Raw genomic sequence first — 27,288 nt, 5'->3', positions numbered from 1 at the left:
GCACATGCACCTTATTCCTGATTTCTTGACTTAATCTTTTGTTTCTTTAGATGGTGGTACTTCCTTTTCTGTCTACCTGACATCAATGAGTTTTTGAGTCTTGTTTCGTGTTATATGAGTTACCTTGACACTCTTCTGTTGTTTATTATTATATATTTCAGAAGGGGTAAAAGAGTGTTCTTTGACATACCCTTACTCTCTTGTTGTTTCATAAAAGCATAATTTCAACAGTAAGAAACTTTTGAAAATGTGTACAGTAACAATAATGCATACAATAATGGGTGGGATAATCCTCGCCTCCTTGTCCTTAATAGAATTGAAAGTTCTGGTCACGTATGTTTGCAAATTTTGAATTCTATTACAGGACAGGAGGCTCCGATTATGCTTGTTTAAAGGTGATCCACCACAACTGGAGCAACATTATCAATAGGCTTAAAATAAAAGGTTTTAAAAACAGAATCAGAAGACCAATCCGCGGCCTTCATAATATCACACAAAGTGACACCCATTGAGAAAGCTTTAGAAGCCATAGTCCCTCGAGCAGAATGTGCTCCAAACACAGACACATCAATTCCAGCTTCTGCCATGAGCCAACGTACCCACCGAGCCAAAGTAGCCGGGGTAATGGGGCGAAAAGGCTTCTGCAAAACAATCAACAACTGACCTTGCATATCAGAACGAAAAGAAGAAGTACTTATTTGTAATCCTTGAGACAACGGAAGACACAAAGGTTGGGACGAGCGGGGAAAGACGGTTAAGAAAAGTATTCAGTATTGGTCTTGGTACGCCGAGAAAGGCGAAATGATACTCCCTCAGGAGTAAAGCTGCGCCCGGCCGGATCTAAAGCACGGACATCAGACACCCGCTTGCAGGAAACCAGACACAACAACATAGTCAGTTTGGCTGACAGCTGTTTACGGGTTAACAAAGAATTAACCGGCCAGGCATCCAGAAAACGCAACAGAACCGACACGTCCCATAAAGAGACATACTTAGAACGCAGAGGATTCGCAAGGTGGATACCTTTGAGCAACTTAGAAACCAAAGGATGTTCACCCACCGATTTACCATCCACATGGAGGTGGCCCGTAGATATAGCGGAACGGAAATTGTTCACCGTGCGATACGCCAAGCCAGATGAGGCAAGCGAGGCCAAAAAATGAAACATTACAGAAACATCTGCTGATGTTGGATCAACTTTCCGTTGAACACACCAGTCATACCATCGCCGCCAAGAGCCCCTGTAGCGTTTGTGGGTACCAGGAGACCAGGCGTCACTGATGAATCTGGAAGCGTCTGCAGAAAGGCCCGGGACAAACCAGCGTTCCCCTAAATCCGCCACGCCAGTAGCAGAAGAGAACCTGACAGAATCAGGGGATGCGGATTCTGAAGAGGATCTAGCAGGAGATTCCACTTCTGAGGAAGAAGCAACGGCATTGCGCAAACCATTTCCAGGAGAACCGGGAACCACGGTTGAGCTCTCCACAAGGGAGCAATCAAGATCAGCTGTGCTTGGTAGCTCTTCGTGTAACTCTCACAAAAAACAGGAGCCAAGGGGGAAACAGAGACAGGCCGCCCCCCACTCAAAAGTCTCTATTACAATAGTGGCCCGCTCCTCATTTGCTCAAAGGCTGAATAAGTGGAAAAAAGGTTAGTTTATGCGATAGAGAAATTATTTAGCTTCTATCCATAGTTTTACACTCCGTTGTAATGTTCAATTTGGCAATGTTGCCAGCATGTGTGTGTGTATGTCAGTGTCACCACTATGCTACATGTGTATCCTCCCTTCCAAGTGTGAAAAAAGGGGAGGGGAGATTGACAGTGTCTCACGGAAGCAACACCAAGGGGAGGATTGTATCAGACTGGTACTCGCCTGATTCCTCACTTCTCATCATTGACTACTGTCAACCTTTTAAAGAAAAATGGGAGAAAAACCAACATAAAGAAAGTGCATATAGGTCCAACAACCCTGTGGTGTTGTGAGTGCTAGAAACCCAATGTGATATTTTTGTGCCCAATTACGTGAAAAAACAACAAAATACCACGCTAAAAAGAGTGCAACTAGCTGGCAACTCACAATTTTATTCTGTGCTGCTAGTTCACTCTGATTAAAAGTCAACCGACATGTTTCATCACTTTGTTTTTAGTGATTTCTTCAGGGTTTAGTTGATGGGTCAGCGTTTAGCATGCACCTTTCACAAGTCTTCCCTTATTGTACCAGGTGGCCTGCCGTGATGAGCCTACCCGGCCCCCGTGAAAGACTGCGTCACGAGTGTGGTCCCTGTCTACGTACTGGGATGCTTTGAACCGCCAGGTGGTCGGTATCGCATAGGTGTGCTGATCTCGTCTCTGGCTCACACAAGGGGTGGGATAAAATTGTGAGTTGCCAGCTAGTTGCACTCTTTTTAGCGTGGTATTTTGTTGTTTTTTCACGTAATTGGGCAAAAAAATATCACATTGGGTTTCTAGCACTCACAACACCACAGGGTTGTTGGACCTATATGCACTTTCTTTATGTTGGTTTTTCTCCCATTTTTCTTTAAAAGGTTGACAGTAGTCAATGATGAGAAGTGAGGAATCAGGCGAGTACCAGTCTGATACAATCCTCCCCTTGGTGTTGCTTCCGTGAGACACTGTCAATCTCCCCTCCCCTTTTTTCACACTTGGAAGGGAGGATACACATGTAGCATAGTGGTGACACTGACATACACACACACATGCTGGCAACATTGCCAGATTGAACATTACAACGGAGTGTAAAACTATGGATAGAAGCTAAATAATTTCTCTATCGCATAAACTAACCTTTTTTCCACTTATTCAGCCTTTGAGCAAATGAGGAGCGGGCCACTATTGTAATAGAGCTCTTCGTGTAAGCCAGAACCCTGGGAATCATCCTGAACGGGGGAAAGGCATAACACAGAGACGCCGGCCATGGTTGGAGAAAGGCATCCGTGGCTAGGGCTTCCAGGTCCGGCGTCCAGCTGAAGAACAGCGGGAGTTGTGTGTTGAGGCGTGAAGCAAACAGATCTATCTGACATCGCCCCCAAGACCGGAGAATGCGACGGAACACCCGGGGATGGAGTCTCCAATCGCTGAAGTCCCTCAGATATCTCGAGTTCCAATCCGCAATGAGATTGTTGCGGCCGGGGGGAGATATTCTGCAATAACAGTGATCTTCTGTTGCAGACAAAAGTGCCAAAAATCCTTGGCAATCTCCGCCAGTAACTTCGACCGAGTTTCCCCCAGTTTGTTGATATAACGGACTTCTGATATGTTGTCCATGCAGAGGAGTATACAGCAGTTGGACCGAAGGGGAGACAGGCAACGAATCGCAAAGGAGCCCGCCAGGAGCTCCAGACAATTGATATGGAGAGAGAGTTCCTGGGGAGACCACCGACCCCCTGTCGAGATTGGACCGCACCGGGCCCCCCAGCCCCAATGGCTGGCATCCGATTTGATCACTACCTCCGGCGAGGATCGAATAGGGCTCGACCATTCCAAGCCTCCACATGATCCAGCCACCATTGCATCTCCGACCTCGCCTCCTCCGAGAGAGGAATTTGATCCGAATACCGGAGGGCGTTTTGGAGATGGCGAATTTTTAGGCGCTGCAAAGCCCTGTAATGCAGAGGGGCCGGGAAGATCGCCTGAAGGGAAGAAGCCAAAAGACCGACAACTCGTGCTAACGATCTCAATGACATAGTCGGTCTCGCAATAACTGAATTCAATTCTCTCTTTATATACCGAATCTTCTGATTGGGTAACAGAAGTTGACATGTAAGAGAGTTGACCCGGAAACCCAAGAGGTCTATCACCTGAGTCGGATGCAACACAGACTTCTGGATGTTCACCAGAAAACCCAGGGGTAAGGGGTCTATGGACCATTCCAGATGAGACATCAGTGTGAGCGGACACTCCGCCAGAAGGAGGATGTCATCCAGGTAAATGATTAAACGAACACCCCGACTGCGAAGAGACTCCACGACTGGCCTCAACAGCTTCGTGAAGCACCAAGGTGCCGACGAGAGGCCGAACGAGAGAACCTGATACTCGTACCAAGTCCCCTGCCAGTGAAACTGGAGGAAGCGGCGATGCGGATGGTAAATTGGAATGGTCAAGTAAGCGTCCTTGAGATCGAGACGAACCATCCAATCCTTCTCCCGTAAAAGATCCCGCAACAGATGGATCCCCTCCATCTTGAAGTGTCTGTAGACCACTCCGCCGTTGAACTCTTTTAGATTGAGCACTAACCTGGAGCCCCCTCCCTTTATCTCCACGAGAAAAACCGTGCTGACGAACCCTTTTGGGTGACGCGTGGTTGGAACAATCGCCCCCTTCAAGAGAAGTGACTTTAGCTCTTCGGAGATGAACTCCTGATCCCTTTGGGAGAAACAAAAAGGAGAGGGAGGGTGGGATTGATGCTGGGACTGGTAAAACTCTATCTTGTACCCTTGGACCGTCTCCAGAACCCAAGCATCGTTGGAGATCAACCGACAATTGTCTAGGAAAAAATGTATTCTGACCCCCAGAACCACACTGCAAGCAGGAATTAGGCTCACCTGAAGTTGCGGAATCCTGATATCCGCTGGAGGTTCCACCGGAACGTCCTCTCTTGTGCTGTCCTCGGCCTTTCCTGGAGGGGTAGAAATTGGACCTCTGGGAATAGTTTGAATCCTGATTCCCTCCTCTATGGGACTGAAACCCTCTCTGGTTGGGTTGTTGGGAACCATGGCCGAACGAACGTCCCCTATTTCGTCCGGCCTTGCTGAAAACCGGACGGAAAGCCCGCCGAAGCAAGGCCTGAGCTTTGTCCAAACCACTGAAGGTGCTGACACATTGCGTTAGTTATTTCAAAAATGGCTGACCAAAAAGCAAGCCTTGAGCAGCCGGACCAGATTCCGAAGTGGAAAGCTCCGCCAATTTAGGATCGAGCTTAAGGAGTATGGAACGCAGTTGACGTTGCCAAGCTGGCAAATCGCCCTTTGGGACCATTCAATAAGTTCATCCGGATCCACCATCCCAGAGGACTCCTTGGCAACGAAGCCGAGGTCCAAAATCTTTGTGAGCGGGCCCAGCAGATCAAGTACCTTGTCTTGACACGAACGCCAGGAACGGTCCAGACCCTTCTTAGGATCCTTAGCAAACTTACGAAGTTAAGTCACCATGGTGGGATCCACCTCCGGTGTATCTGCCATGTTGTCCGCCAGATCCGGTCTTGGGCATTCTGAACGGAGGCGTGCGCGGACCTCATTCTCAAAAGGCTGACGGATATGTTGCTGTACATATTCAGCCACCGCCGGTGAGGGGAGCCATGCGGTTGAATTGGGGTGAATAATGTCTGAGGGTTCAAAGGTCAGGACTGGGGGATTAGAGGGGGCTTCCACAAAATGCTCCTTACATTTCTTCTTCTTCGGGGGTGGCGGTACATGGTCAGAGGAGGACGAGGAAAGCTGATCATCACTATCCGCCGCAGGTGGCGCAGACTTGGACTTGGCCGTGAAAAGAGTTTTGGCCAACTTTTGAAAATCAGAAGCATGAGGATTATTTGGGGAAGTTGACTTACGCGAAGCAGGAACCCAACCCTGTTGTTGAGCATATTGAGTCAAATGCCTCTTCAGAGGAGTTATAGCGCGAACCAGCGCCTTATTCATGGAGTGCTGCACACCTTTGTCAAGGGCTTCCACCAAATCCTGCTCAAGAGACTCAGAGGCCTCTTCGTCATAGTCACAGTCATCATCATAATAGTATTCACTCAATGTACACCAGTAGTGTAAATATGCCCACAAGATGACAGAACCAATATTTGCCAAACGCAAAAGTCAGGGGGAGTGACAATAACCCCACAGCAGCCAAAGAAATGCAGAAAACTGCCTCAAAAAATAATTAAAAGGTGGAGGGAGGGCTTGCCGTTGAAGAAAAAGCACTCTAGGCAGAGCCTATGCCAAATTATTCAGCCTGAAGCCTTTTCCAGCAACCAGCGTCAAAGAGGGGTTAATTCAGAGGCTGTGGGCGTTTTCAGTCGCAAGGGATGTCTTGTCAGAAGCTCCGGTTACTGTGAGAGACACGGAGCGCCGGAAACAGCTACCGCGCATACGCGGACACCGGCTGCCTCAGAATGAAGATGGGGAGCTCGCGCAACAGTGCGAGTCCACAACAACTCCCACTCCACGAAGACAGGACACGGGCACAAGGCGCCCGGACCCAAAGGGAGGTGAAACACGCTCCCAGCCGCGCAACGCCGCAAATATGTAAAGGAAGCAAACGGGCACAGTAACGCGGCACAAAGCGCGAGCAAAGCGCTAATTCGAAAGTCACAGAAAACATCAATTACACAAGTAGGTAAGATAAATGCACTTAACTGGCTGCGCAGCAGCAAAGAAAGAGGAAGTGCGACGTTCTACATGGCCTTTTATATGACAGACTCTATGGTTATTCCCAAGTGTTCATGGGTATTGTGGTTTTTCACTTGTTATTGACTGCTGAGCATTTTGATTAAAGAAATGAGAATAAGCATAATCGGAACCTCCTGTCCTGAAATAGAATTCATTGCTGAGGACCGCTCTCATCTCTTGAAGTAAAATTGTAGTCCTTCTTCTATTTTTGTGAAATGTCCCGGTTTTTAGCTTTAAGATTCTGGTCACCCTAATGCACCAGCACGTGCATCTTCACTGGAACTTGTGGATGAGGATGAGGATGACGCCAACTCTCACCACCCGTGGCCTTCTCTGCTCACGGCTGCACTCAAAATGCACCATGCATGGCAACACTTGCAGGCCTTTCAAATTCCGCCTCATTCACTTTACTAGTAAGCAAACGCACACCACTCCTGAGAGGCACGTTACAAAGTAGCGTAATGTGGAGGCTTAGCAGAGCATATTCTAGGTGAATTATTCCACGAAGCACCGCTCTGCAGCAGAATACATTTCATACACATCCCTTTCCAGGTTGCCAGTTAAAACAAATAAAGCAGAAAGTTCCTTTAAATAAGCACTGCCACTTCTAGATAAATTCAAAACAGCAAGTTCACTTGAACATTGCCAGTTCCTCTCAAATAAACACTGACGTTGCTTCTAACTGCACACAGCTGCTCAAAGCAGATCAAAAGCCTGGGCTAAGTGTTGCCAGATGGAGAAGACCCTTGTGGGGCATCTAGGCGTTCAGTGACTCTTTTGTGCTTTTTTTCCTTGACACTTGATTTAACTGGTATCCAATTAACTATTAGTTTCTTCAGAGGTTCACTCATCTTTTCACTTTGTACTTCACGCATGGGTTCTCCCCTAGATAGTCACCAGTGTTGTAAAGGAAATTGAGTGCCCGTAGTTGTTGTGTTACTACTTTATGCAGGGCCCATGCTAGGCATGGGCAGCGTGGGCGGCTGCACAGGGCCTCGCACTCAGCCCACCAGCATGGGGCCACACACTGGTGATGTGTCCTGTTGTTTCCCTGGCGATCTATTACCAAGAAAGGTGTCGCCTGCAATTAAGGTCCATTGGAGGGGGCCCCTCCCTGGGCCTCTCATGGATGGTGTCAGGAGGCATAGGGGAGGGAGACGGAGACGCTCCCTCAATTGCAAGGAGACCATTCACAGACACTGTGGGGGGCCCATTGTCCAGCATTTTGGCGCCCCGACAGTTTTAACTTTTAGACCACAATCAATTCTCACACCTATCGGACTGAAGGTGTGAGAAATGATTGTGGAGTAAAAGTTAAAACTGTGGGGGGGCCAAAATGCTGGACAATGGGGCCCCCACAGTGTCTGTGAACGGTCTCCTTGCAAGGGGCCACTTATCTAAATTAGAGTGGGCCTCGCACGGTCCCTTTTAGCCCAGGACCTCGCAAATCCTAGAACCGGCCCTGCCTTTATGTTAAAAGGTATGTGATAGAAAGTTACTGTTGTACTGTCCCTGCTCTGCCGCAATAGTTGTGGAACCTGGTAGGATGCTTATGATGTAATATGGAATGTGAAGTCAGAGATGGGAGAGGATGGCTGAGTTGGTGTTACGCTTTTGCTGGGGTCTTTATTCTTCAATAAACTAAAGGATTCAACCATACATCGTGTACTGTCTTCACTACAGTAGTGTACAGTATAAGGTCTATTAGATCTTAGTTTCAAGTAGATAGCTAAGCCCCACCAGGAGCAGCATACTTGCTGCTCAGGCCATATTTTCAACTGAAACTCAATCCACTCTCAACATTCTACATGACCTCACACACTGGCTGAGCAGCAGGGACTTGGAACGCTAGGGATCAAGTATTAAGTTAGAAAATGATCTGTTGCCTATGTTCCGATCCTGTGGGGGAAGTGTTTCCACGTCGTGCATGATGACCTCAACGAGTAATTCTGTCTAAACTCAAGATACTAGCTTTTCTAAAAGTGTTTATTCGGATTGCAAAAAAAAAAAAAAAAAACGTACAACTTTAGCAACTCGCATCTAATTTTTCGTATGCGGTAGCGTTGGAAATGGGATGCATACATCAGTGAACTCACCAGTGATAACACTGTAAATACAAGACTCAGGGAAGTTGGAAACGCCTAGCAAACAACTCTGACTGCGGGATATTCTGGCAGTGCAAATAACGATACTCCTAACTCATGCGCAGCGCTGTCACTCGTGCAACTCACCCAAAATCCCTGCCCTGCACCTTCAGAGCTGCCCGCCTGAGGTCTAGTGCGGTGCCTTAGATCATTAAACCAGACCGCACCCTCCAACCAGCCACCATCTTAGAACAGGAGTCATGTTCGTCACACCAAAACAAAATGCCAAGGCACATAATACAGTTCAATAAACACAATATCAGTAAAAACATCGTTTTTAACACATGTATTTGTGTTGGCTACTTTACACAAATGCTAACAATCAGTAGTGTAGTGCTATACTTTTATAATGACAATGCAATACGTTTTACCCTGAACAAAAATTAAATAATAAAAATACAGTTTGTAATTCCACAAAACTAAATAGGACTCCTATTTAAGCTGGTAAATGCACTCATTTAAAGATGTCCGCCCTCTTAGCAGGAAAACATTGGGAGTTCTGTGTATCCGGAAGTGCGTCATGTTGCAGGGTTCTGAGCTCTGTCTTCTATCTGTCACTCTCAGATGTGCGGCTTAGCAGAGTTTCAATGGGGAGCGTGCGCTGGGCTTTCGGTTGCGGGGCATGGACCCCCGGACGCGCACAGTGGCTTCTGGCTGCTCGCTGTGTGCAACCAGAAGAGAAGCTACGGATCGGACAATTTGTGTTCACTCGGGATGCCAAAGCCGCCATGGTACACGCATTGCCTAGTTGCTTATGTGTTGCATTGTGCAGTAATGTTATACAAGACGCTGTTCAGTTATGGTGCTCAATTAAAAAAAATACAAAAACGGGTAATTTGTATTTCTTACTGATTTGTATGGAATTCGGGCCAATTTCAGGCAGGAGACCGCTAAAATAAAGTATTTTTGGGATTTAAAAATCAGCAGTCTCCCACCTGGATCGGGTCCATAGGCATGTATGGTCCTGACATATTTAAGAACTTTGAATACCATCCACAATTTATCAAGTTTGAAAACAAAGAAGAATGTCACAAATACACGCACAAACAATTTATTAGCAGTTCTACGTTGTAAATTTGAAGTAAAATAAACTTGAAGAGGTGGGTCTTCGATCGTAAACCGAAATCTACATATAGTAACTTGCTTAGAATTTTATTCATGACGTCCTAGTTGGCAGCTCATTACTTCGTGTATGCCTGCCATCTATAAAGGCAATATTGATGTATTGGCACTCACTATACATAACTAGTGGGTGGTATGTAGGTGTAAATATTTTTTTGCGGTGGCGGTTTCTCAAAGAAGCCAGTATAAAGATTTAAATAGGCGACATACTAAAATGATAATTTGGGATGATGGGCTGCTTTCTTTAAGTGTCCACCAATGGCAGTGCAGTTTAATGCACACGTGCACAGAGAACAGTTACTCTCTTTGCAGTATTTGTTACCCTATACAGGATGTTTTTACTACAAGTCTGAAGAGCACACACTTTTTAACCATTGAATTGTTGGTGGCAAAGTCACACAACCAAGTAATAGCTTTGTTTGACCAATATATGAAAGAAATTATGTTAATTATATGCTTGCATGACATATCCCAGTGATCACATACACGTTATTATCCATTACCTTGCTGGTAAACATTCACGCAGTGGGCCTTTTGTGATATTTTCCCATATATATGCAATACGATCTTTTACCTTGTATGATATGTTTTATTCCATTGTACATTCTTGGTGATTGTGTGCCAGTGGATTACAAACAGGTGCAATTTCACTGTTTTCAGAGGTAGTGGACACATAACATACTATATGTAGGAAGAATTATTGTTAGCACTATGGCAACAACACGTAAATAGCACAGAGTTACTTAATCGAAATGGAAAAAGCAGACTATTTAAATATATTGTATTAGCAACAGTTACATTTACACAATGGTAGAATTTATATAACTGGCAATCCAAATTTGTAGTGACCAGTCATGGGTATTAAGTGGTAATAACACTAATCTGGCAAAAAAAGTAATATGTTTCGGTTAGAAAAATGGGCATAACTGTTTTCTTCATGTGGAATTATAAGTGCTAAATGACAGCTACATATCACAGGAAGATTATTTTACATATTCCTTTAGGGATAAGGTGCATAGAGATTTTCTACATGGAGGATGGTGGGTGTTAAACGGCTGTCAGATATACCTGGCTCTGTATTTTCAATACTCCTGTGAAGCAATACTAATGAGCTATTTTACGAATGAGGACTATGGGCTTTAAATGGCTGTTAAATACATTTGACACTGCGTTCTAATGTTTCATTGGAAAAAGTGGGTGTGCCTAATTTTTATCAAGGGTGATTGTGGATGTTAGTGGTTGTTGCATACACCTCGCACTATGTTTTCATGAATCCTGTAAGGAAAGGTAATGAGCTATTTAACACATGGGATATTTTGGGCTTTAAAGGACAGTTGATTGCACTTGCTACTGTGTTCTAATGTTTCCTATTCTGAAAATAGGAACGCCACATTTTTACATGAGGTTGATGGGTGGTAAATACCCTTTACATATCATAGGCATTGTATTTTACTTATTCCTTTTGGGATAATGGGCAAAGTGACTTTCTCAAAGCGGATGACGGATGTTTAATAGCTTTTACTTTCACCTGGTACTGTATTTTCTTGATTTGTGTAAGGAAACAGTAATTTTCCATTTCAGGTGTGGGGGGTTTATAGTCTGTAAAGGGCTGTTGAATACATATGCTAGTATGTTCTAATGTTTCCTGTAAGGAAAATTAAAATAACAAATTTTACATGGGTGTTTATGGGTAGTAAACAGCTGTTACGTACCCCGGGCACATTGTTTTACTCTTCCAACTTGGAAAAATGGACATAGCACATTTTTTACACATGATGTTGGGGATAAATGGCTATCAAATGTACCTGACACTATTTTGCTATCATTCGAATGACGAAACAATAATTTGCTATATTACTCATGGAGTATTATGGCCTTAAAGGTCTATTGAATGACTTTTCCACGGTAAACAACCTTTACCCCGCAACTTTATACCCCTGCAGGGGATCACAAAGCGGTCGTTACAACGACCGCATTGTGATTCCGCATACCATTACTCCGCAAGTTGGAAGAACGACTTGCGGAGGGGGAGGGGAGGAGTTGGATTTAAAATCCAACACCTTCCCTAATGTCTGCACAGACTGGAGTTGAAATAGTAAATTATACTATTACAACATCCAGCGCCCCCCCTCCACAAGTCGTTGTTCCGACTTGTGGACCCCTCCACAAGTCGTTGTTCCGACTTGTGGAGTAATGGTATGCGGAATCACAATGCAGTCGTTGTAACGACCGCGTTGTGATTCCCTGCGGGGGAAAAGGCTGCAGGATTTCGTCATATATTCCTTTTCCACTATGTTATAATGATTCCTGTTGTAAAAATAAAATTAGGTAATTTACACTTAGGAGACTGTGTGGTAAATGGCTGCTAAATATTTCTGGCATAATATTTTCATCATTGTTTTAGGGAAAAAGGTAATTAGCTATTTTATACATGGTAGATTATGGGCTTCAAACGACTGTTGAATGTAATGTAAATACTTTTATGGTTGTCAATTCGAACAACCGAATAAAGTTATTTGACTTGACTTGACTTGAGACTGTTGAATACATTTGCCACACATCTCTACTGCTCCAGTTGGGAATATGGGACTGGCTTATTTTTACATGTGAGTTGTGTGGTAAATGGCTGTTGTATGTCCTGACCATGTTTTTTAAAATTATATCACTTGAGATAATGGGTATAGATATTTTCTACGTGGCGGAAGATGGTTGTTAAATGGCTGATAACTGCAGCTGATATGGTATTTTCAGGATTACTTTGACAATGTGCTTATAGATCGCTTCTGCATAAAGGATTATGGGCCGAGTATTATGAGTGTGGCAGGTGGACCACCACAAGACCACTGCGTCCACTGGGGACCCAGTATCGCACTGTGGTCATGCAGCTGTCAGGGTGCTGCAATATGCTAGTGGCGCCGCTGCGGCACTGAAGAGCATATTGCAAGTTACCTGTCAGCCGCCCCATTCATGGTGGTGAGCCCACCACGAAAAGGGTGGTGGAGAGGCAACAAAGGGCCCCCTGCTGCTCCTGGACCTGAAGGGGAATGCAGGGGTTGCACAACATGTGCCCCCCTGGATTTGTACCCCAAGTTCCCTCACGGTGTAGGATGCATGCCAAACCGTGTAGGAACTTGCAGTCAGCTCTTTCATGACGGCGGTCTGCATGCTAGGCTCTCCTATGAGGCCACCGCAGTCAGACTGCAGCTGCAACTCCTGCCCACCATGGATTACACTTGCAATCTGGCGGGTGGGCGTACCACAGCCTTGACAAACATTGAAATGAAGAGGTCCTTGGATCCCAGTGCTGGATAGTATTTCCCAAATTCGTGCACACAATAGTTTCGGAGGAGATTTACTCGAGGCTCGGGATCTCTCAAGCCTCAAAATAATTCATCCAAACAATTTTTTGAGTAAGTACTCCATTCATTTTCGGGAAAAGCAAAGGAAGAAGAAAAAGTTCAAATCCTTTTTTTGGAGTCATTTTTTGTGTTTATTTTCAAGGCATCTTCTTTAAAAAGAATGCAATTTATTCAAAATCTCAATTAGACAAAGGATGTCAGCCGACACGTGTTTCGCCCATTTGGGTCAAGTCGACCTGGGCTTTTTCAAGTCTTCGGGTATAATATAGATGTATAACATGTAGAATAGTACATATTATAAAACACACTACATAGAAGAGGGTCCAAGGGCTAGTTTAACGACTCCATACTAGATACGCGCCCCCAACAATAACCTAATTTACACAGAAAGTATCTAGGAGTCAAAAGTAAACTCTAATCACAAACAACCATTGACATGACAAAAAAGACGATTGTGAACTAAATTATTCAGTGACACCACGTGATATTATGTAGCAAAATTCACGTGAGACACATACCCAAGGTGAAAATTTTCCCATCAGTTGTCGATCTGTTCCACCACTTTTACATCATATGGGTTCTCCTTACCCAGGAGTTAATGCAAACACAGTCACAAGAGTTGGAAGAGGACTATGAGAGTAAGAAGACCCTACGTTTTTATCTAGTGAGTGGTGTCAGTGTAGTGTGATAACTGAAAAAAAGCAGTGCAAGTGAGTGATTAGTGATAGAATAAAGTTAGGTAAGACTGAGTAGAAGTGGAACTTTTAATGTTTTCTCTCAGCTCCCCAAACATAAAAACAATGGTGAAATAACAGATTTAACAAAATATCTGCTTAGCGAGTGGTCAACATGTTTCTGCATAAAAGGAAAGTGCCTATGCATTCATCAGGACCTAGATATTGCTACTGCTGTCGAGTATAGTGAGAAGAATAAAAAGGAATCATATCACCTGTTTGTCAGGTTCAGATGCTCCGCCACAATCTAAAAAATATAGTCATGTCAACAAGAAAAAAAAGTGAAAAGAGACAGACAATTTCGTAAAAATACACTCATCAGTAGTGTTATTTTTGTAATCATGTCAATACATATATCTAAACATGTTATCACTCACCCAATTCGTGTGGGGATCGCGCCTCACCTCACCTGGCTGCAGCTCAGGTAATTGAGGAGCACCGCTCTGTTATGAAAAGACACATATATACATAAGCATTCCACCGTTTATCCCATAAGGAAGTCAAATCAACCTTACTGACCAAATTCAGAGACACTAAGAATAGTATGTGGTGTCTTGTTACACATCTTGATCGCTTCAGTAATCATGGAAACATTGTCCCATTTCCCAAGACAATTGTTATACACGATCTCTGCATTTCCATTCACTCCCTCGTTAAGACGATACTGCGATGTTATAGACATCTAGCACTGTTAGAGCTCAAGGGCGACTCGGTAGTGAATTATGTCACCGTGGGGAGGGGGCCGTGTGAATGACAGGCACACAAGTGGATGTTATCTCCCTTTTTGGCAATTAGTAACTCCCTCAGGGCAAAACACTCAGCATTTCACGCAAAGTACGCGTAAAAAACAACAATAACACCCAAGGGAAACCAGAACCATTACTGGGCTCGCCAAACCGGCATGGGCGTGACAGAAAAACGAGCGGATATTGTTTCCCTTTCAAGAAATGGTAACTTCACTCGAAGCGAGAACACAATCAAACTCTCCGCACACCGCGCAAGTAAAGAGCAATCACACCAAAGCGAACCGTTACAGCGCTCACCTATCCTTCGGTGTCTCCAGGTATTCCTCTGCGCTAGACTGGGGAGGCACCGAACGGATAGAGCGCAGCCTATTTGATTGTTCGTCTTTCCATGCGTGCACGTGATTGCGCATGGAATGCTGGACCTTGTAGTTCGAAGGAATGGAAATTTCGCGTTTCAATTACGATTTCGCTTTGTACCAGATACCGTATTGCTAAGGAATTAAGTAGAATCAAACCAAGCACTCTATTCATGGCAGGTTACAGTGGTCTGACTATTTTGACCACAACCTGAAGTACTCTCTCGCGCATTCGCACCACGGGTACTAGAGAATGTATGTACCGTGTGGTTTCGACGAGGAATTGACTTCAATCGGAAATTCATGTTGTAACAGAATACAATGATCTGACTGTAACACAGCTTGGAGCAATCTCTTATGCTTTCATACAACAGAAGCTAAAGAATGCTATGCCAGGAGCTAGAAAAACTTAGGAATGCTATTGTTGAGTGAAACAATATAAAACTGTTATTATACTACTGCAATGACAGTAGGTCCAATGTTACTAAAAAGCGACAAGTATGTTTGTTGAAATTTATAAAACACACCTCTAGGCCGCTATTTCAGTTTAAATGATAGGAATTGATTTAATTCTCCTGGCAATATGTATGTGTTTGAAAGGCTACCAGTATGAATATATACAGCCAAAAGTTACGATGACCTATGGTGTGTTGGTATTGCCATCAATAACAAGAATGCATATGGCTAAATATTGTGATAACCTATTACATTGATAATGATATAGCCATCAATATATGTACAGTGTTCCATCATAGCGACATCCAGGGTATCGGTTTGTTTAGGCCCTCCTTGTCGCTGTTAAGCTTATAGACCCACTTCTGTTCTTTTTTAAACAGGGATTTGCTTACATCAGGGCAATGGTCTGGGATGGTTGGCTGTTCCAACACAGTCCATGTGAAATCATTAGGACCGTGTCCTACTTCTAAGAAGTGGCCTGTTAAACGCATCGCTTTTTTTCGTCACCGGACTGTGCTTTTATGTTCACATATGCGAGTTCTTATTTTTCTTGTCATCATGCCCACATCATGTCAATGGTTGTTTGTGATTAGAGTTTACTTTTGACTCCTAGATACTTTCTGTGTAAATTAGAATAGTACATATTTTCAAACAGGTCGTGGCAGTACAGGTTTCAACATTTTCTCGAGCAGAATGTTATTTTATTTCGGCGAGTCAGGAGTGCATGGTCCCCGGCTGAATCCGGTCTCCTTACTTTAGCTCCTGGCGTTGTGAACCGGGGCCATTTTCTAAAACAGTCCTTGGCAGTCCTCCAGCGGATGACGCAGTTGCGCCACCGCTGGAGGAGCACAAAAGTCGTAATTTGTAAAAGGGTGTTGAATACCAATGTCACTGTATTCTAAATGTGCTCATTGGGAAAGTTGGGATGGGAGCTCCCCGCCTCACCGAGGTTGATAAATCTGCATATTATGGAGGGTATAGGCGGTAACATATATAGGAGGTACTTACTATTGCTAGGGCTGACCTTGGCCAAACGGGTTACAGCAAGGCTGTGGAAGGCAGCGGCCCCTCCATCTCTCTCGGCATTGCAAAAAAGGTTGGACTTTAATATAGGATTAGAGATTCTGACATTTAAGGCCAGGGGCTGCCTGCAAAAATACCCTAAGATCTGGAAATGCGGGGCAGACTACAGAGGCCTGGAATTGGACACAGTGCCCCCTGTGGACGCATCCGTACCTGCCTTGATCTGTGAGCCATTAGGATAAGGGACTGTATATATAGTATAGGAATGGATTTACCGGGATGGGTGATGTAGTGACGATCGAAACGCAACAGTGTGTCGGTGTGAGAGGGGGTTTAGGGTGTTTCTGTTACAATGTATTTTCTTATTTCAAAGGTAATAATGTACCTACTTACTGTCAAAGACATTGATATGCAATGCTTGATGTGGCAGATGGTTCCTGGTTTAAGGAACACCACTATATGTGACCATTTGACACAATAACATTTGTTTGATAAAAAAATATATATATGCTCTTTTTCCAATAAGTCGGAATTGGAGATGACAGTTATTCTGACCCCAGCACCAACATGTATACACTCTTTCCATTTTTGATAGGATTTGATTACGCATTGTAAATCTGACACCTTTCCCAATAGAAACATTTTCGCTTTCCGAAATATTGTTAGAATTAGGATTAGAATGGTACATTTCACCCCAGCCCCTAAATATATGCATTTTTCCCAATGTTTTTCCAACAGCAGTTTGAATAGTTTTCTGGATACTGCCAAATGTATGCACTTTTCCCAATGTTACCAAATTATATTTTTGTCAATGTAGAATTGCAGTTAATACATTTTATTTATGAATGTTTAATTTAATTCTAGTTTGCTTTTATGGTTCTTTGATTTTTTTAAAATAATTCCTATTAGAATATTTCATGAAAAAACCTACAAAAGTACAGAACTTTAAGAATAAATTATTATTTGAATTGTATTCAGTGATTGCATGAGTATTTACAATGTGTTTTGAGACATGTAAATTGTTGGTGTGTTTAAATAGTTTAATATTTTCTTATACCTGTAATGAGTTATATGCAAGAGTCAATATGTTGTAATAATAAGTAGTCTTTTTATGAACTATTTTGTAAATTTATAATTCTAAAATATTACATTATTTTTAGAAGGAATACAAATTGAAGATAGTATTTTTAATTTGGCAAAGTACTTTTAAATATAATATGTTTAATAATTACTTAATTACATTTATTTAGTAGTATTTCGATTTAATAACATTTTTCTACAGTAATATTTAAACCCTACATTTTTTTTAAATAGATGTAATTTTTAAATTCTATTGCTTAACTTAACATACTATTTTTTGTAGTTGATATTTTCATGGTAGTTATGTTTTTAGTTGATATTTTAGTTATGTACTTTTTAACTATGTAAATTCGATATTTTAGTAAAAGATATTTCTACCTCAATATTTTGATAAGTTAATATTTTTGTAATCAATATTTAAGAGTATGAACTCCTAAATAACAACATTTAGGTGATTTGTGTGTGGATTGAATTTAACAGGCCAATCCATTTGTGTTCAGTTGTTTGCATCTGCAAAGTTTTCAATAGAAGTGTCTGTTGGGCACAATGTGGTTGACAGGTGATTGACTTTGCCACTACCTTCTTTGACTCTGTATTGGGTAGCACACTTGATGAAAGCCATACCCTCAATGCCATGTATAACTTAAAAGATCATATTACATGAATTCTTCAGTTGATTAACCCATTGATATCTGTAAGCCAGTTCCACCCATGGCCCACTAGTCTTTTGAACCAGAGGCTTTCCGTAAATCCTCACAATACCTTCACATAGTCTTGAGAAAGTACTTCGAAAACTGCATAACTAGTTAGAGAGACAAACAGGAACAATGACTATATAGCATCTACAAAGTAACTTTAAAAAAAAGCCAATAAATCACACTATTGATAATGCAGTTGAGATGCCAGCCACCCAGCCACAATACTGTTCTAGATTATCTTGGAGTATGAAAACCCAAATGCAATTCAGACTGCTCCAACATCTCAAGAATTCTGCAACTGCTTTGCAGAACATTTAACTTAAAAAGCCACAGATCCTGAGTCCCACTCCGCAATTAAGGTATTCATGACCACATTTCACTCCCAATCTCGTTGCTCTTTCCGCCATAATCCAAAGCCAAATATTTGCTCTTTCAACATACTCTACATAAAAGAAAGTAATAAACGTGTGGAAATCATCATCATTGCTTGGTCATTTGCTGATCCACGGCCTGGGAATATTCAGTATACTCAGGGACATGCTCCAAGATTGATCAGCGGCCATGCCAATCAGAGCAATCATTAATAAATCAATGTAAACTAGTAAATGTCCTGGTAATTTAAAAATGAAGCCAATTATGAAAAATAAGGACTCAACCCGCCTTTAACTGCAAAGGTTTTTGTCCCGCCCCACTGCTGCTCCTTTTTTGATGTTGGTGCATTTAGTATTTAAAGGTTTATATATTTTTTCCACAAAAGGTATCCAGGCTTAATTTGCACATTTTCATCTCCACATATTGGGTATTCTAAAGGAATCCGCTGTGTGTGGATTGCCCTTGTGTGAATCAAGAAAAAAAGCCAAAATATAACATTTTAAGGTGTTTATAAAAAAAATAGGGAGAAAATATGGTGCAAGAAAGCATATGTTTTTCTCTCAAAAAAAGCAATAAAAAATTGCTGTGCTAAGGTCACCCCCTTACCAGCTTTTAGGAACCGATATATAAAAAGAAATGATTTTTAATCATAGTTTATCCTTTTTTTCTTAGTAGTATTATATTTTTGTGTATTTTTTGCCTACCTTCACTTTGTGGTTAAAATAAAAAATAAACATGAAACCCATGGGTGCACCCAGAAAGCTATACATTTGTGAAAAATAAACAACATTTGTGATTCAGCAAGGGGGTAATTAGTGTACTTTTTTCATTTTTATCCCAAACTTATAATTGAAATATAAAAATTATCAAAATAAGTAGGAAAAAATAGAAATAAGTGATAGTTTCATCTGTAATTTTGTCCTTACTAGCCAGTATTCAAAAGTAATATAACGCTATAGCTGTCAGACGCTAATGGCCATAGAGATATATAGTGTTGTTGAAATGTTCAAAAACACAATCCCCATTGATAACAACAGAACTACATCATATTATGATTTTTCATTAGGTATTGACCATGCATCAATTTAAGTGGTGAAATCTAACAAATGAAAATGGCTATTAAGGAAACGAATGCATGGTTTGTGGAGAAGTGTGGCTCACTGGTGTGGAGAAGTGTGGCTCACTGGTTAGAGCAGGCAGACCCTGAAGCAGAAGTCAGACCCGGGACCAGGGTTCGATTCCCGACGCGGCAGGGTGTTGAGCTCAAATGTCCACGGACTCGATAATTCTCGCTTCGGTGCCTGACCTAATCATGGGTTCACACTCTGCAACTCTGGGCATTAAGCTTGCTTAATCTCCACAACGGCCCCCCGCGGCGGGATGCCTGGCTTTCACCTTGGGGATGCCCTGTAGGGGCTATCTCACAGGGAAAAACCAGGATGGGTTCCCAAGGCAAGCGCGGAGATACCCCTTCGGGGGTCGATTCTGGCGCTATATAAGAAATATAATAATAATAATAATAATAATAATAATGGTTGAAATTTGAGTTTAGAAGTAGTGGTAATTTATACATCTCTGAATTTGGAGTTATCCTCACTCTATGAGGAACGTTTGTAAAATGTGTTCTTTGCTGCCCACTTGTTTACACTTGGAAGTCAAACATGGAGAGAAATGCATTGGCTGATTACAAATATTCTGTGTTCTCACAATTCTGATAAAACCTGCATCCCACTAGTGTGGCTGAGCTTATCACCCACAATAGGTAAGGATTCAAAGCACAACAGGGAGACATCAAAATGTTGCCTTGAAAATAATCCCAATCAATAACAGCATTATTCAGCTAAGCAAAAAGCCATAAAAGTTAAAAGTATAAGGAACAAAATACAACTAAATGAAGCATTTATTAGAAAAAAGATCATAAAAACAATTAAAAGTACCACAGTAATAAACAAAAATATGTATAGATATATATAAAACACATAACTAAAAACACATAAAACAATATCACAAAAAAGCAACAAGTTACATATCCGACAAATGATTTCAAGGACTTCACTACAAAATAGACATGTAGATCTGACATTTTTTGTAAAGATGGGTGTATGAAATTTCTGTAGTTTACTTTTCAAAATGCAAATTTCCCCAAAACAGGTGAAATTATGTGTAATTACACAAAATGCATCTCCGACACCTCGCATTAAAAAACATGACACCGGAGACACATTTCTTGTTCTAAAAATAACTCAAAACTGCAAGCCGCATGCGCAACCAAGCAGACATTTTGTTTACTCCAGCTAGCTCCTGTCTAGCTACACCTTGCATTTCTCTACTTCATAGGCCAAGCCAACTCCGTTCTTGCCGACCTGCCCCATTTTTTCAACTTTATTTTCTCTTTTTGTTTCCCTTTGACTTGCTTTTTATTTTTCATTTTGTGTTTCCTATTAATCTGTTTTTGTAAGTATACCTTTTACATTATTTTTCCGAGTTATGGCAGAGTTAGGTAGTGCTACTTTGCATACCCAGACCCCCTGTAGTCGATGGCACATTTTTTAGTGAGGTGGAGGTGGCAGCACTCATGTATTATGAGTGCATAACCTCCTCCTCATGCTGGCAGCAGGCGCGGCAAAGGGTTATAGTCTGGTGGAGACAAGTGACACCAAGCCAGGATTTCCCGCATCTAGTGTGGCTGGGGCGGCATCATGGGGCGGATATCATCGACTGTGAGCAGGATCTGCTTACCTTTTTGTTTTTAAAATGTTATATTTATTTTTCTGGGCGCATTATTTACATCATAGGAAAAAATATATATATAAAAAGGCGAGTTAGTTTATAAGGTTATGGAACTCTGAGGTGACTTGAAATATCCTTATCATGTACGACAGAGGGTACTTTTTGGTATATAATACATAGTCACGCCATCTCCTTTCCTACAAACCACTTAAAACCTCGGTGCATAGCTCTTTCATATGAAAATAAATGAGAGTGAGAATGTTTTGCAAACATGAAGAATAAAAATAAAACCTCTAGTACAAAATTAAACACATCAAAAACCTGTTAGTTATTTGTTGCAAATAGATATTAGAAACAGTTTAATACATGTCAGTTTTTTTCCAAAGCTTCATTAGCTTGGAATGTGTAGAAACACACAGAAAGATTCTAGCTTTTCTATAACTTTTTAAGGAGTGCAAAAAATTAACATGTTCTCTCTGCTTGTCATTGTAAGCTAAAAAATAGAGCAGGAGAAAGAATATCAACGTTCTGTTTTCGTTGCTTTAAACAGCAGCTTCAGTTATCTTCTGTAACATGACCTGCCTTTCACCTCAGTTGCTGGTTCTAGCAGCAGGCATTGTGATATCAGAATTTGACTAGAATAACATTAGTGATGTTCTTCATAATCCCGCCCTTAAAAAGGGGATTGGACATGCAAGTACTGGCGCCCTACCAGGGCCCCCTGCTGCCTATGGGCTTAGGGGGGCATGCAGGGGAGAACATATTGTACCCCGATTCCTGTACAGTGAGGTATGCAGAACAAGGTGCATGCCACACCATTCACGAACGTGCTGCAGGCACTGTCACAGAGGCAGTCTGCTGTTAAGGCTCTCCTATGAGCCTAACACTGCTGCCGCCATGAGACTGCTGCAGCACAGTCTGCTGCTGTGGATTCAAGTCGAAATCCAGCGGGCAGTTGCACCACGGACTTGGCGGTCCTCCTGTGGCAGAGTGGTGGCAGTCCTACAGGAGTACCACCAAACTTGTAATAAGGCCCTAAGCATTCCCTCACTTGTCTCATTAAAAAACGGTATCCCACAAGCATGGCAGGGCTAAAAACTGGTCAAAGAAAATGGTCAAAACATGGACCTTGTGAACTCAATATGGTGTCAATGAGGTCTTCACGTGGTTTTAGTTTTGGTAACGTCAAATGGCGTACATTAGATCCACCCACCCACTCTTGGGTGTCAGTGTTTCAGTTGGTTGTGTAACAGACTACTTAGAATATCACAATCGTGATGGCACAAATAGTGTGTAAATATATATTGTCTAAAACATGACTATTGGCCAAAAATTTGCCCAGGGGCCTCAAAGTATGGTGTGTGGTGTGACCGAGGGCTGCACTGATGCCAGCAGGGTGGTGAAAGGGGGTATGGGTGGGTCAGGGATTGTGTAAGGTGGTTTTAGGGGAAGCGAAGCATCTACAACTAGTGGCTGAATTGCACAATATACAACTAGACAACCTGGGATCAATCCTGGCATTCTCCTTGGCCAAACTGTGTGATCTAAAGCAATTTTATTATCACTTTCCCTCCTTTTCTTTTAGTTTATTATGGAATATAAGAGGACCTTGAAATGCATGAGATCAGAATGTGCGCTGTACAAATCCTTGTCCTCTGTTTGATTATGAATGTTGTCCACGTATATTAACAACCTAAGCCACCCAGAGGGTGCATGTGATAACTGACTTGCCTCTAGTGGCATTGATGTCAGGGTGGAGTAGGGTGGGGAGGCATGAATGTTTGTAAATTTATGTTTAAAAACTATCTCTTGGAAAAAATACCTTTCAATGCAGTATTATGGTAAAACGCTTCTGCATGTTAATGAAATAAATGTTTTTGAATTTTGAAGAAACATATTCCCATGTTTACACATTTGTTGCAATATGTCTTTAAAAATAAAGGTGTTCCTAAAGTTAAGTGGTGCAGGACACCACCTTAGTTGCTTCATAACTTCAGTTAACCTGCAAATGAATTCTAATCTGTTTTCAAAATATTTGTGCTTGCTAAGTAAACAGCAGCCCTTACTGCTGTTCACCGTGGGGACGCATGTAAAGGTCAAGAGGACTGCAAACTGCCCCTGGGCCATACTTTGGTATCACTGGTCTAAAAGAATATTGAGTTTAGACACTTTATGCCTCATTACGATCGCGGTGGGACCGCCACCGTCAGCCCATCGGTGGTAGTCCCACTGCCATGAGACCCTGCATTACTGCCCGTCACATTTTTGATAGAGCGTGCAGGTCACCCAACCATAATTCTACCAATACTCACCTGGGCCCATATCGATAACTCATTTATTTAATCAGGTAACCTTCGCTCTAATACCAGATATTTTATGTATTAGGTCCTATACCATTGACTTACCAATCCTTGTCACTGGTACCTGTAACGTATTGGATCAGGGAGTTAGTTATAAAGATAGTTCAATAATCAATAGCATTTGCACTCATATATTAACCACAGACTCTGGAAGTTTTGAAACTCTTTATCGAAGTTTCTTAAATGGTCATGATCCTAAGATTAAACACTACAAGACTCTTAATAATGAAAATCAGAACCAGAATAAAACTATGCAAAAGATGTATTAAACTGAGTTCGATCATTTAGCAATAAGAGCAGGTAAGAAAAGAAACATACTATATAACCAAATGTTTGAGCATTTATTCTTTGGGAAGGGTAAGAAAAAGGAACATGCTAAGAAAATCAAAACAATTTCAACAAATTCAAAGGGAAGGTGAGAAAAGGAACATGCTAATCAAGAAACGATTTTGAGCATTTATTTAAAAGGAGGATAAGAAAGGGAACGTATTAAAATAGTTTGCAAAAGATTCTAACCATAGGGTGGGTAAGAAAAGGGAGCATATATATATATATATATGCAATGAAGCTTTACGTTTAGGGAGGGTAAAGAAAAGGAACAACATTTACGATTACAAACCCACACATATTTATATTTACCTAAAATGGTGTGAAGACCAACCCTGGCCACGAGTCAGTTGAAAGACAGAAACCCCCAAAAGTTGCAGTTGCCAGTAGGCCAGCAGGTGCAGATCAGAATCAGGACAGGAAAACCAGATTTGGATCAGGACAGGACCACCAAAGGTTAAGACTGGCACCCGCAGTTCAGTTGCAACGCCTGCGCTACTCCCTCTCTGCAGCTAACAGTCAGAACCCCGATTGGGTTACCGAATTCACCAACAAAGTGCTTCGCCAGCACCTCAGCTTCCCGGACCCCGATTGGGTCAGCGAATCCTCTGACAGAGTGCTCTGCAGCCCTCTGCTCTTAGCCACCTATTGAGTGCGTTGGGTCAGCGACAGGTCAGCTATTCGGACAAATTAACTATCTAAGCCTACTCTAGTTATACTATTTTCCAGGTCAGTGTACCACCCCCCAATGTTGCAAGAGTAAGGATCCCCAAATTCAATTGGTCAAGGAGGAGGAGAGGTCGTCACACCACACCAAAAAATCGGACTTTTACCGTCTCCTATTCAAATTTACGTTCCTGCTCATCAAATTTAGGTTCTCATGACGTTTTTATTCCACCAGACAATGGATGTTTTATTGACAAATACTTTGTTAAAATTTTAGGTTCACATGTTTATTTTCCCAGGAGAATCTTCTAGTCAGTCAATTCAGTTCCAAAGACTTTATTTGGTTATATTTCATAAATAACCATAAAAGTACATCAGATCACATAAATGAGAAAAATATTACATCATCATCATAACTCATAAATTTTAAAAACAGTATGCACAATGTAAACATAGACCAAGAGTTAGAGTGGCGAAAATTCATATAATCATTGTCTTGCGTAGATGAAAAATATATTTAAGAAATTGCGCAACAGAAGCCACTGAAAAAATGTCCTCCAAAAGTTGTATCGCAAGGAATGCTGGGCGGCACTGTCTCATGTTCATATATTTTAAAATAGGCATAATCCATCTCTTCCTGGATATAACAGAAAATCTACAAAAGAAGAGAATATGTATATCCGATTGGGTGGAGATATTATCACACGGACATTTACAAATTACCCTGGACCAATCATTCATAGCAGGAAAGCTCAACAGTCTGTATAAAATTCCAAACCTAAATCTAGTCAACAAGAACCTTTCTTGTTCTTTCATTAGAAGGTTAAGATAATGTTGGATAATCCTTGGTTTAACTATCATTTGGTGGGCAATGACAGTCTTTTTTGAAAGTTCAGTTTGTTCTCTTTGGTTCTCAAGGAAGTTTAGACTCAAATGTTTCAATGCTTTCCTAGTGATAACAGACATAGATATAGGGTCAGTAAAAAATTCCGGGTGCTTGATGTTATCGCAAAAGGCTTTTATATAACACAGCCATTTAATCCTTTTTCCCCCATCAAGTTTCAGTGCGTCCCCCCAGGATAAGACGATTTAGATGGCATTTCTCAGTGGTCCATACCCGGTGCCATAAAAGGATCGGTTGCAACTTAATTAGATCTTCCAGATAGGGAATGCCCAATTCTGAATGGCAGTTGTAGCTGGACATACTCTTTGGTAGAGCTAGGAGGTTTCCCAGGAAAACATTTTCGGTGATTTGTAGGCTACTAACATTTGAATCGCCCCATATTCCTGCCCCATATAATGCCACCGAGACACAGCTAGCTTTATATATGTATAAAAGCTCTTTAACTGGCTTTTCCCCCATCTTTTTGCTAAAGGACCTGAGGGCCATAATAGATTTGGAGAATAATGAGTTCCTAGCTTGGATCGCACAACTCCATTTACCAGTTCGATCAAACAAGATCCCCAGGTATGCGAAGGTTGGTGTATGTTGTAGAGGGGTTGATTCTATAAACATGTTTTTTTCCTTTTATTCACATTACCACCACAATTCATTGCAAAGGTCTTAGTACAGTTTATTTGTAGATCAAGTTTAGCCATGAAGGTACTAAAAGAGGAAATCATGGTCTGCATGGCTATGGGAGTTCTTGCCATAAGAACGGCATCGTCTGCGTAAATGAGAGCAGGTATACGACGGGCAGAGGCGGTAGGCATGTCATTGCAGTCCTGTAATAATGTAGCCTCCAAGTTGTTTATATAAATAGAAAATAAAAATGGGGCAAGGACACACCCTTGCCTCACGCCCCTCGCGACACTGAACTCCCTTTTACACTCCCCGTTTTTACCGTATCTGATCATTGCACTAGCCCCATTATACAAATCTCTCAAAAATTTAATAATATTCACATCCACTCTTAATTTGGTTAAAATAGACCATAATTTCTCATGGTTTACAAAGTCAAAAGCCGATGTCAGATCTAAAAAAGTTAAATAAAGTCTTCCCCCCTTGGCCGTGGTGTACTTCTCTATCAATATTGATAGATTAAGTGCTTGTTCGATGGTACCGACTCCTTCGCGGAAACCATATTGGAGGTCACTGAAAATGTGGTGTTCCTCTGCCCATAAGTGCAGTCTATCAAGGATGACTGCCAATTATTTTTATGGTGGAGTCGAGCAAAGATATGGGTCGATAGCAAGCACAATTTGCTCTGTCTCCCTTTTTAAAAATGGGGACAATGATCGAATTGTACCAAGTGCCAAGCAGTCCTGTTGAGCATGCGGCGTTAAAAGTTCTAGTGAGCAGAGGTGCCCAGAGCAATATATTTTTCTTACAAATGTCCACAGGGACACCATCAGGGCCGGGTGCCTTACCCCCTAGACTAGAGTTAATGCCCTTAATTACTTCCTCCACTAAAAAGTCTGTCAGCTCCTTGGCTATAGTCCAAAGGTCACTGTTCCAGAGACTTGAGATTTTCGCACAGTCGCAGTTTCAATAAAGATGGAGTACAGCGTTACAAATCAGGCCAGTTTTCAGAGTGTAACATGAAAGGCAAAAGAAACAGTTTTAGAACACTGAATAAATTAATACACTGTATACCATGCATCTCCACTCTATACCCATTATTTTATATTTATCTATAGGATTAGGATTAGGCAGAACGAACAGTTTAGCAAAAGCAGCAATGCAAGCTTCATGCATGTGGTTACACAAAGAAGCCATT

The 27,288-nt window shown here is 41.9% G+C and overlaps 2 protein-coding genes across 4 annotated transcripts in view; one reads left to right on the top strand and one right to left on the bottom strand.

The window, feature by feature from the left end:
• The window catches only part of KBTBD3 (kelch repeat and BTB domain containing 3), a 117,689-nt gene extending 108,939 nt beyond the window's left edge, over positions 1 to 8,750 (bottom strand). The window contains exon 1 of the mRNA XM_086935252.1: positions 8,627 to 8,750. The gene's annotated coding sequence lies outside the window, so the exon portion shown is untranslated. The remainder of the gene's footprint in view (positions 1 to 8,626) is intronic.
• A 330-nt stretch (positions 8,751 to 9,080) lies between these two features.
• Positions 9,081 to 27,288, top strand: part of AASDHPPT (aminoadipate-semialdehyde dehydrogenase-phosphopantetheinyl transferase) — a 259,279-nt gene continuing 241,071 nt past the window's right edge. Inside the window, exon 1 of one of the 3 annotated variants that reach the window (XM_086935251.1) lies at positions 9,081 to 9,270. In XM_086935251.1, the coding sequence (XP_086791377.1) occupies positions 9,127 to 9,270 (144 nt within the window). In that variant the 5' untranslated portion in view covers positions 9,081 to 9,126. The remainder of the gene's footprint in view (positions 9,271 to 27,288) is intronic. The other 2 variants (XM_086935249.1, XM_086935250.1) reach the window with 2 other exon arrangements.

The sequence above is a fragment of the Lissotriton vulgaris genome, chromosome 8 (assembly GCF_964263255.1).
Source record: "Lissotriton vulgaris chromosome 8, aLisVul1.2, whole genome shotgun sequence".
NCBI lineage: Eukaryota > Metazoa > Chordata > Amphibia > Caudata > Salamandridae > Lissotriton > Lissotriton vulgaris.
This window is presented reverse-complemented; position numbering and strand designations above follow the sequence as displayed.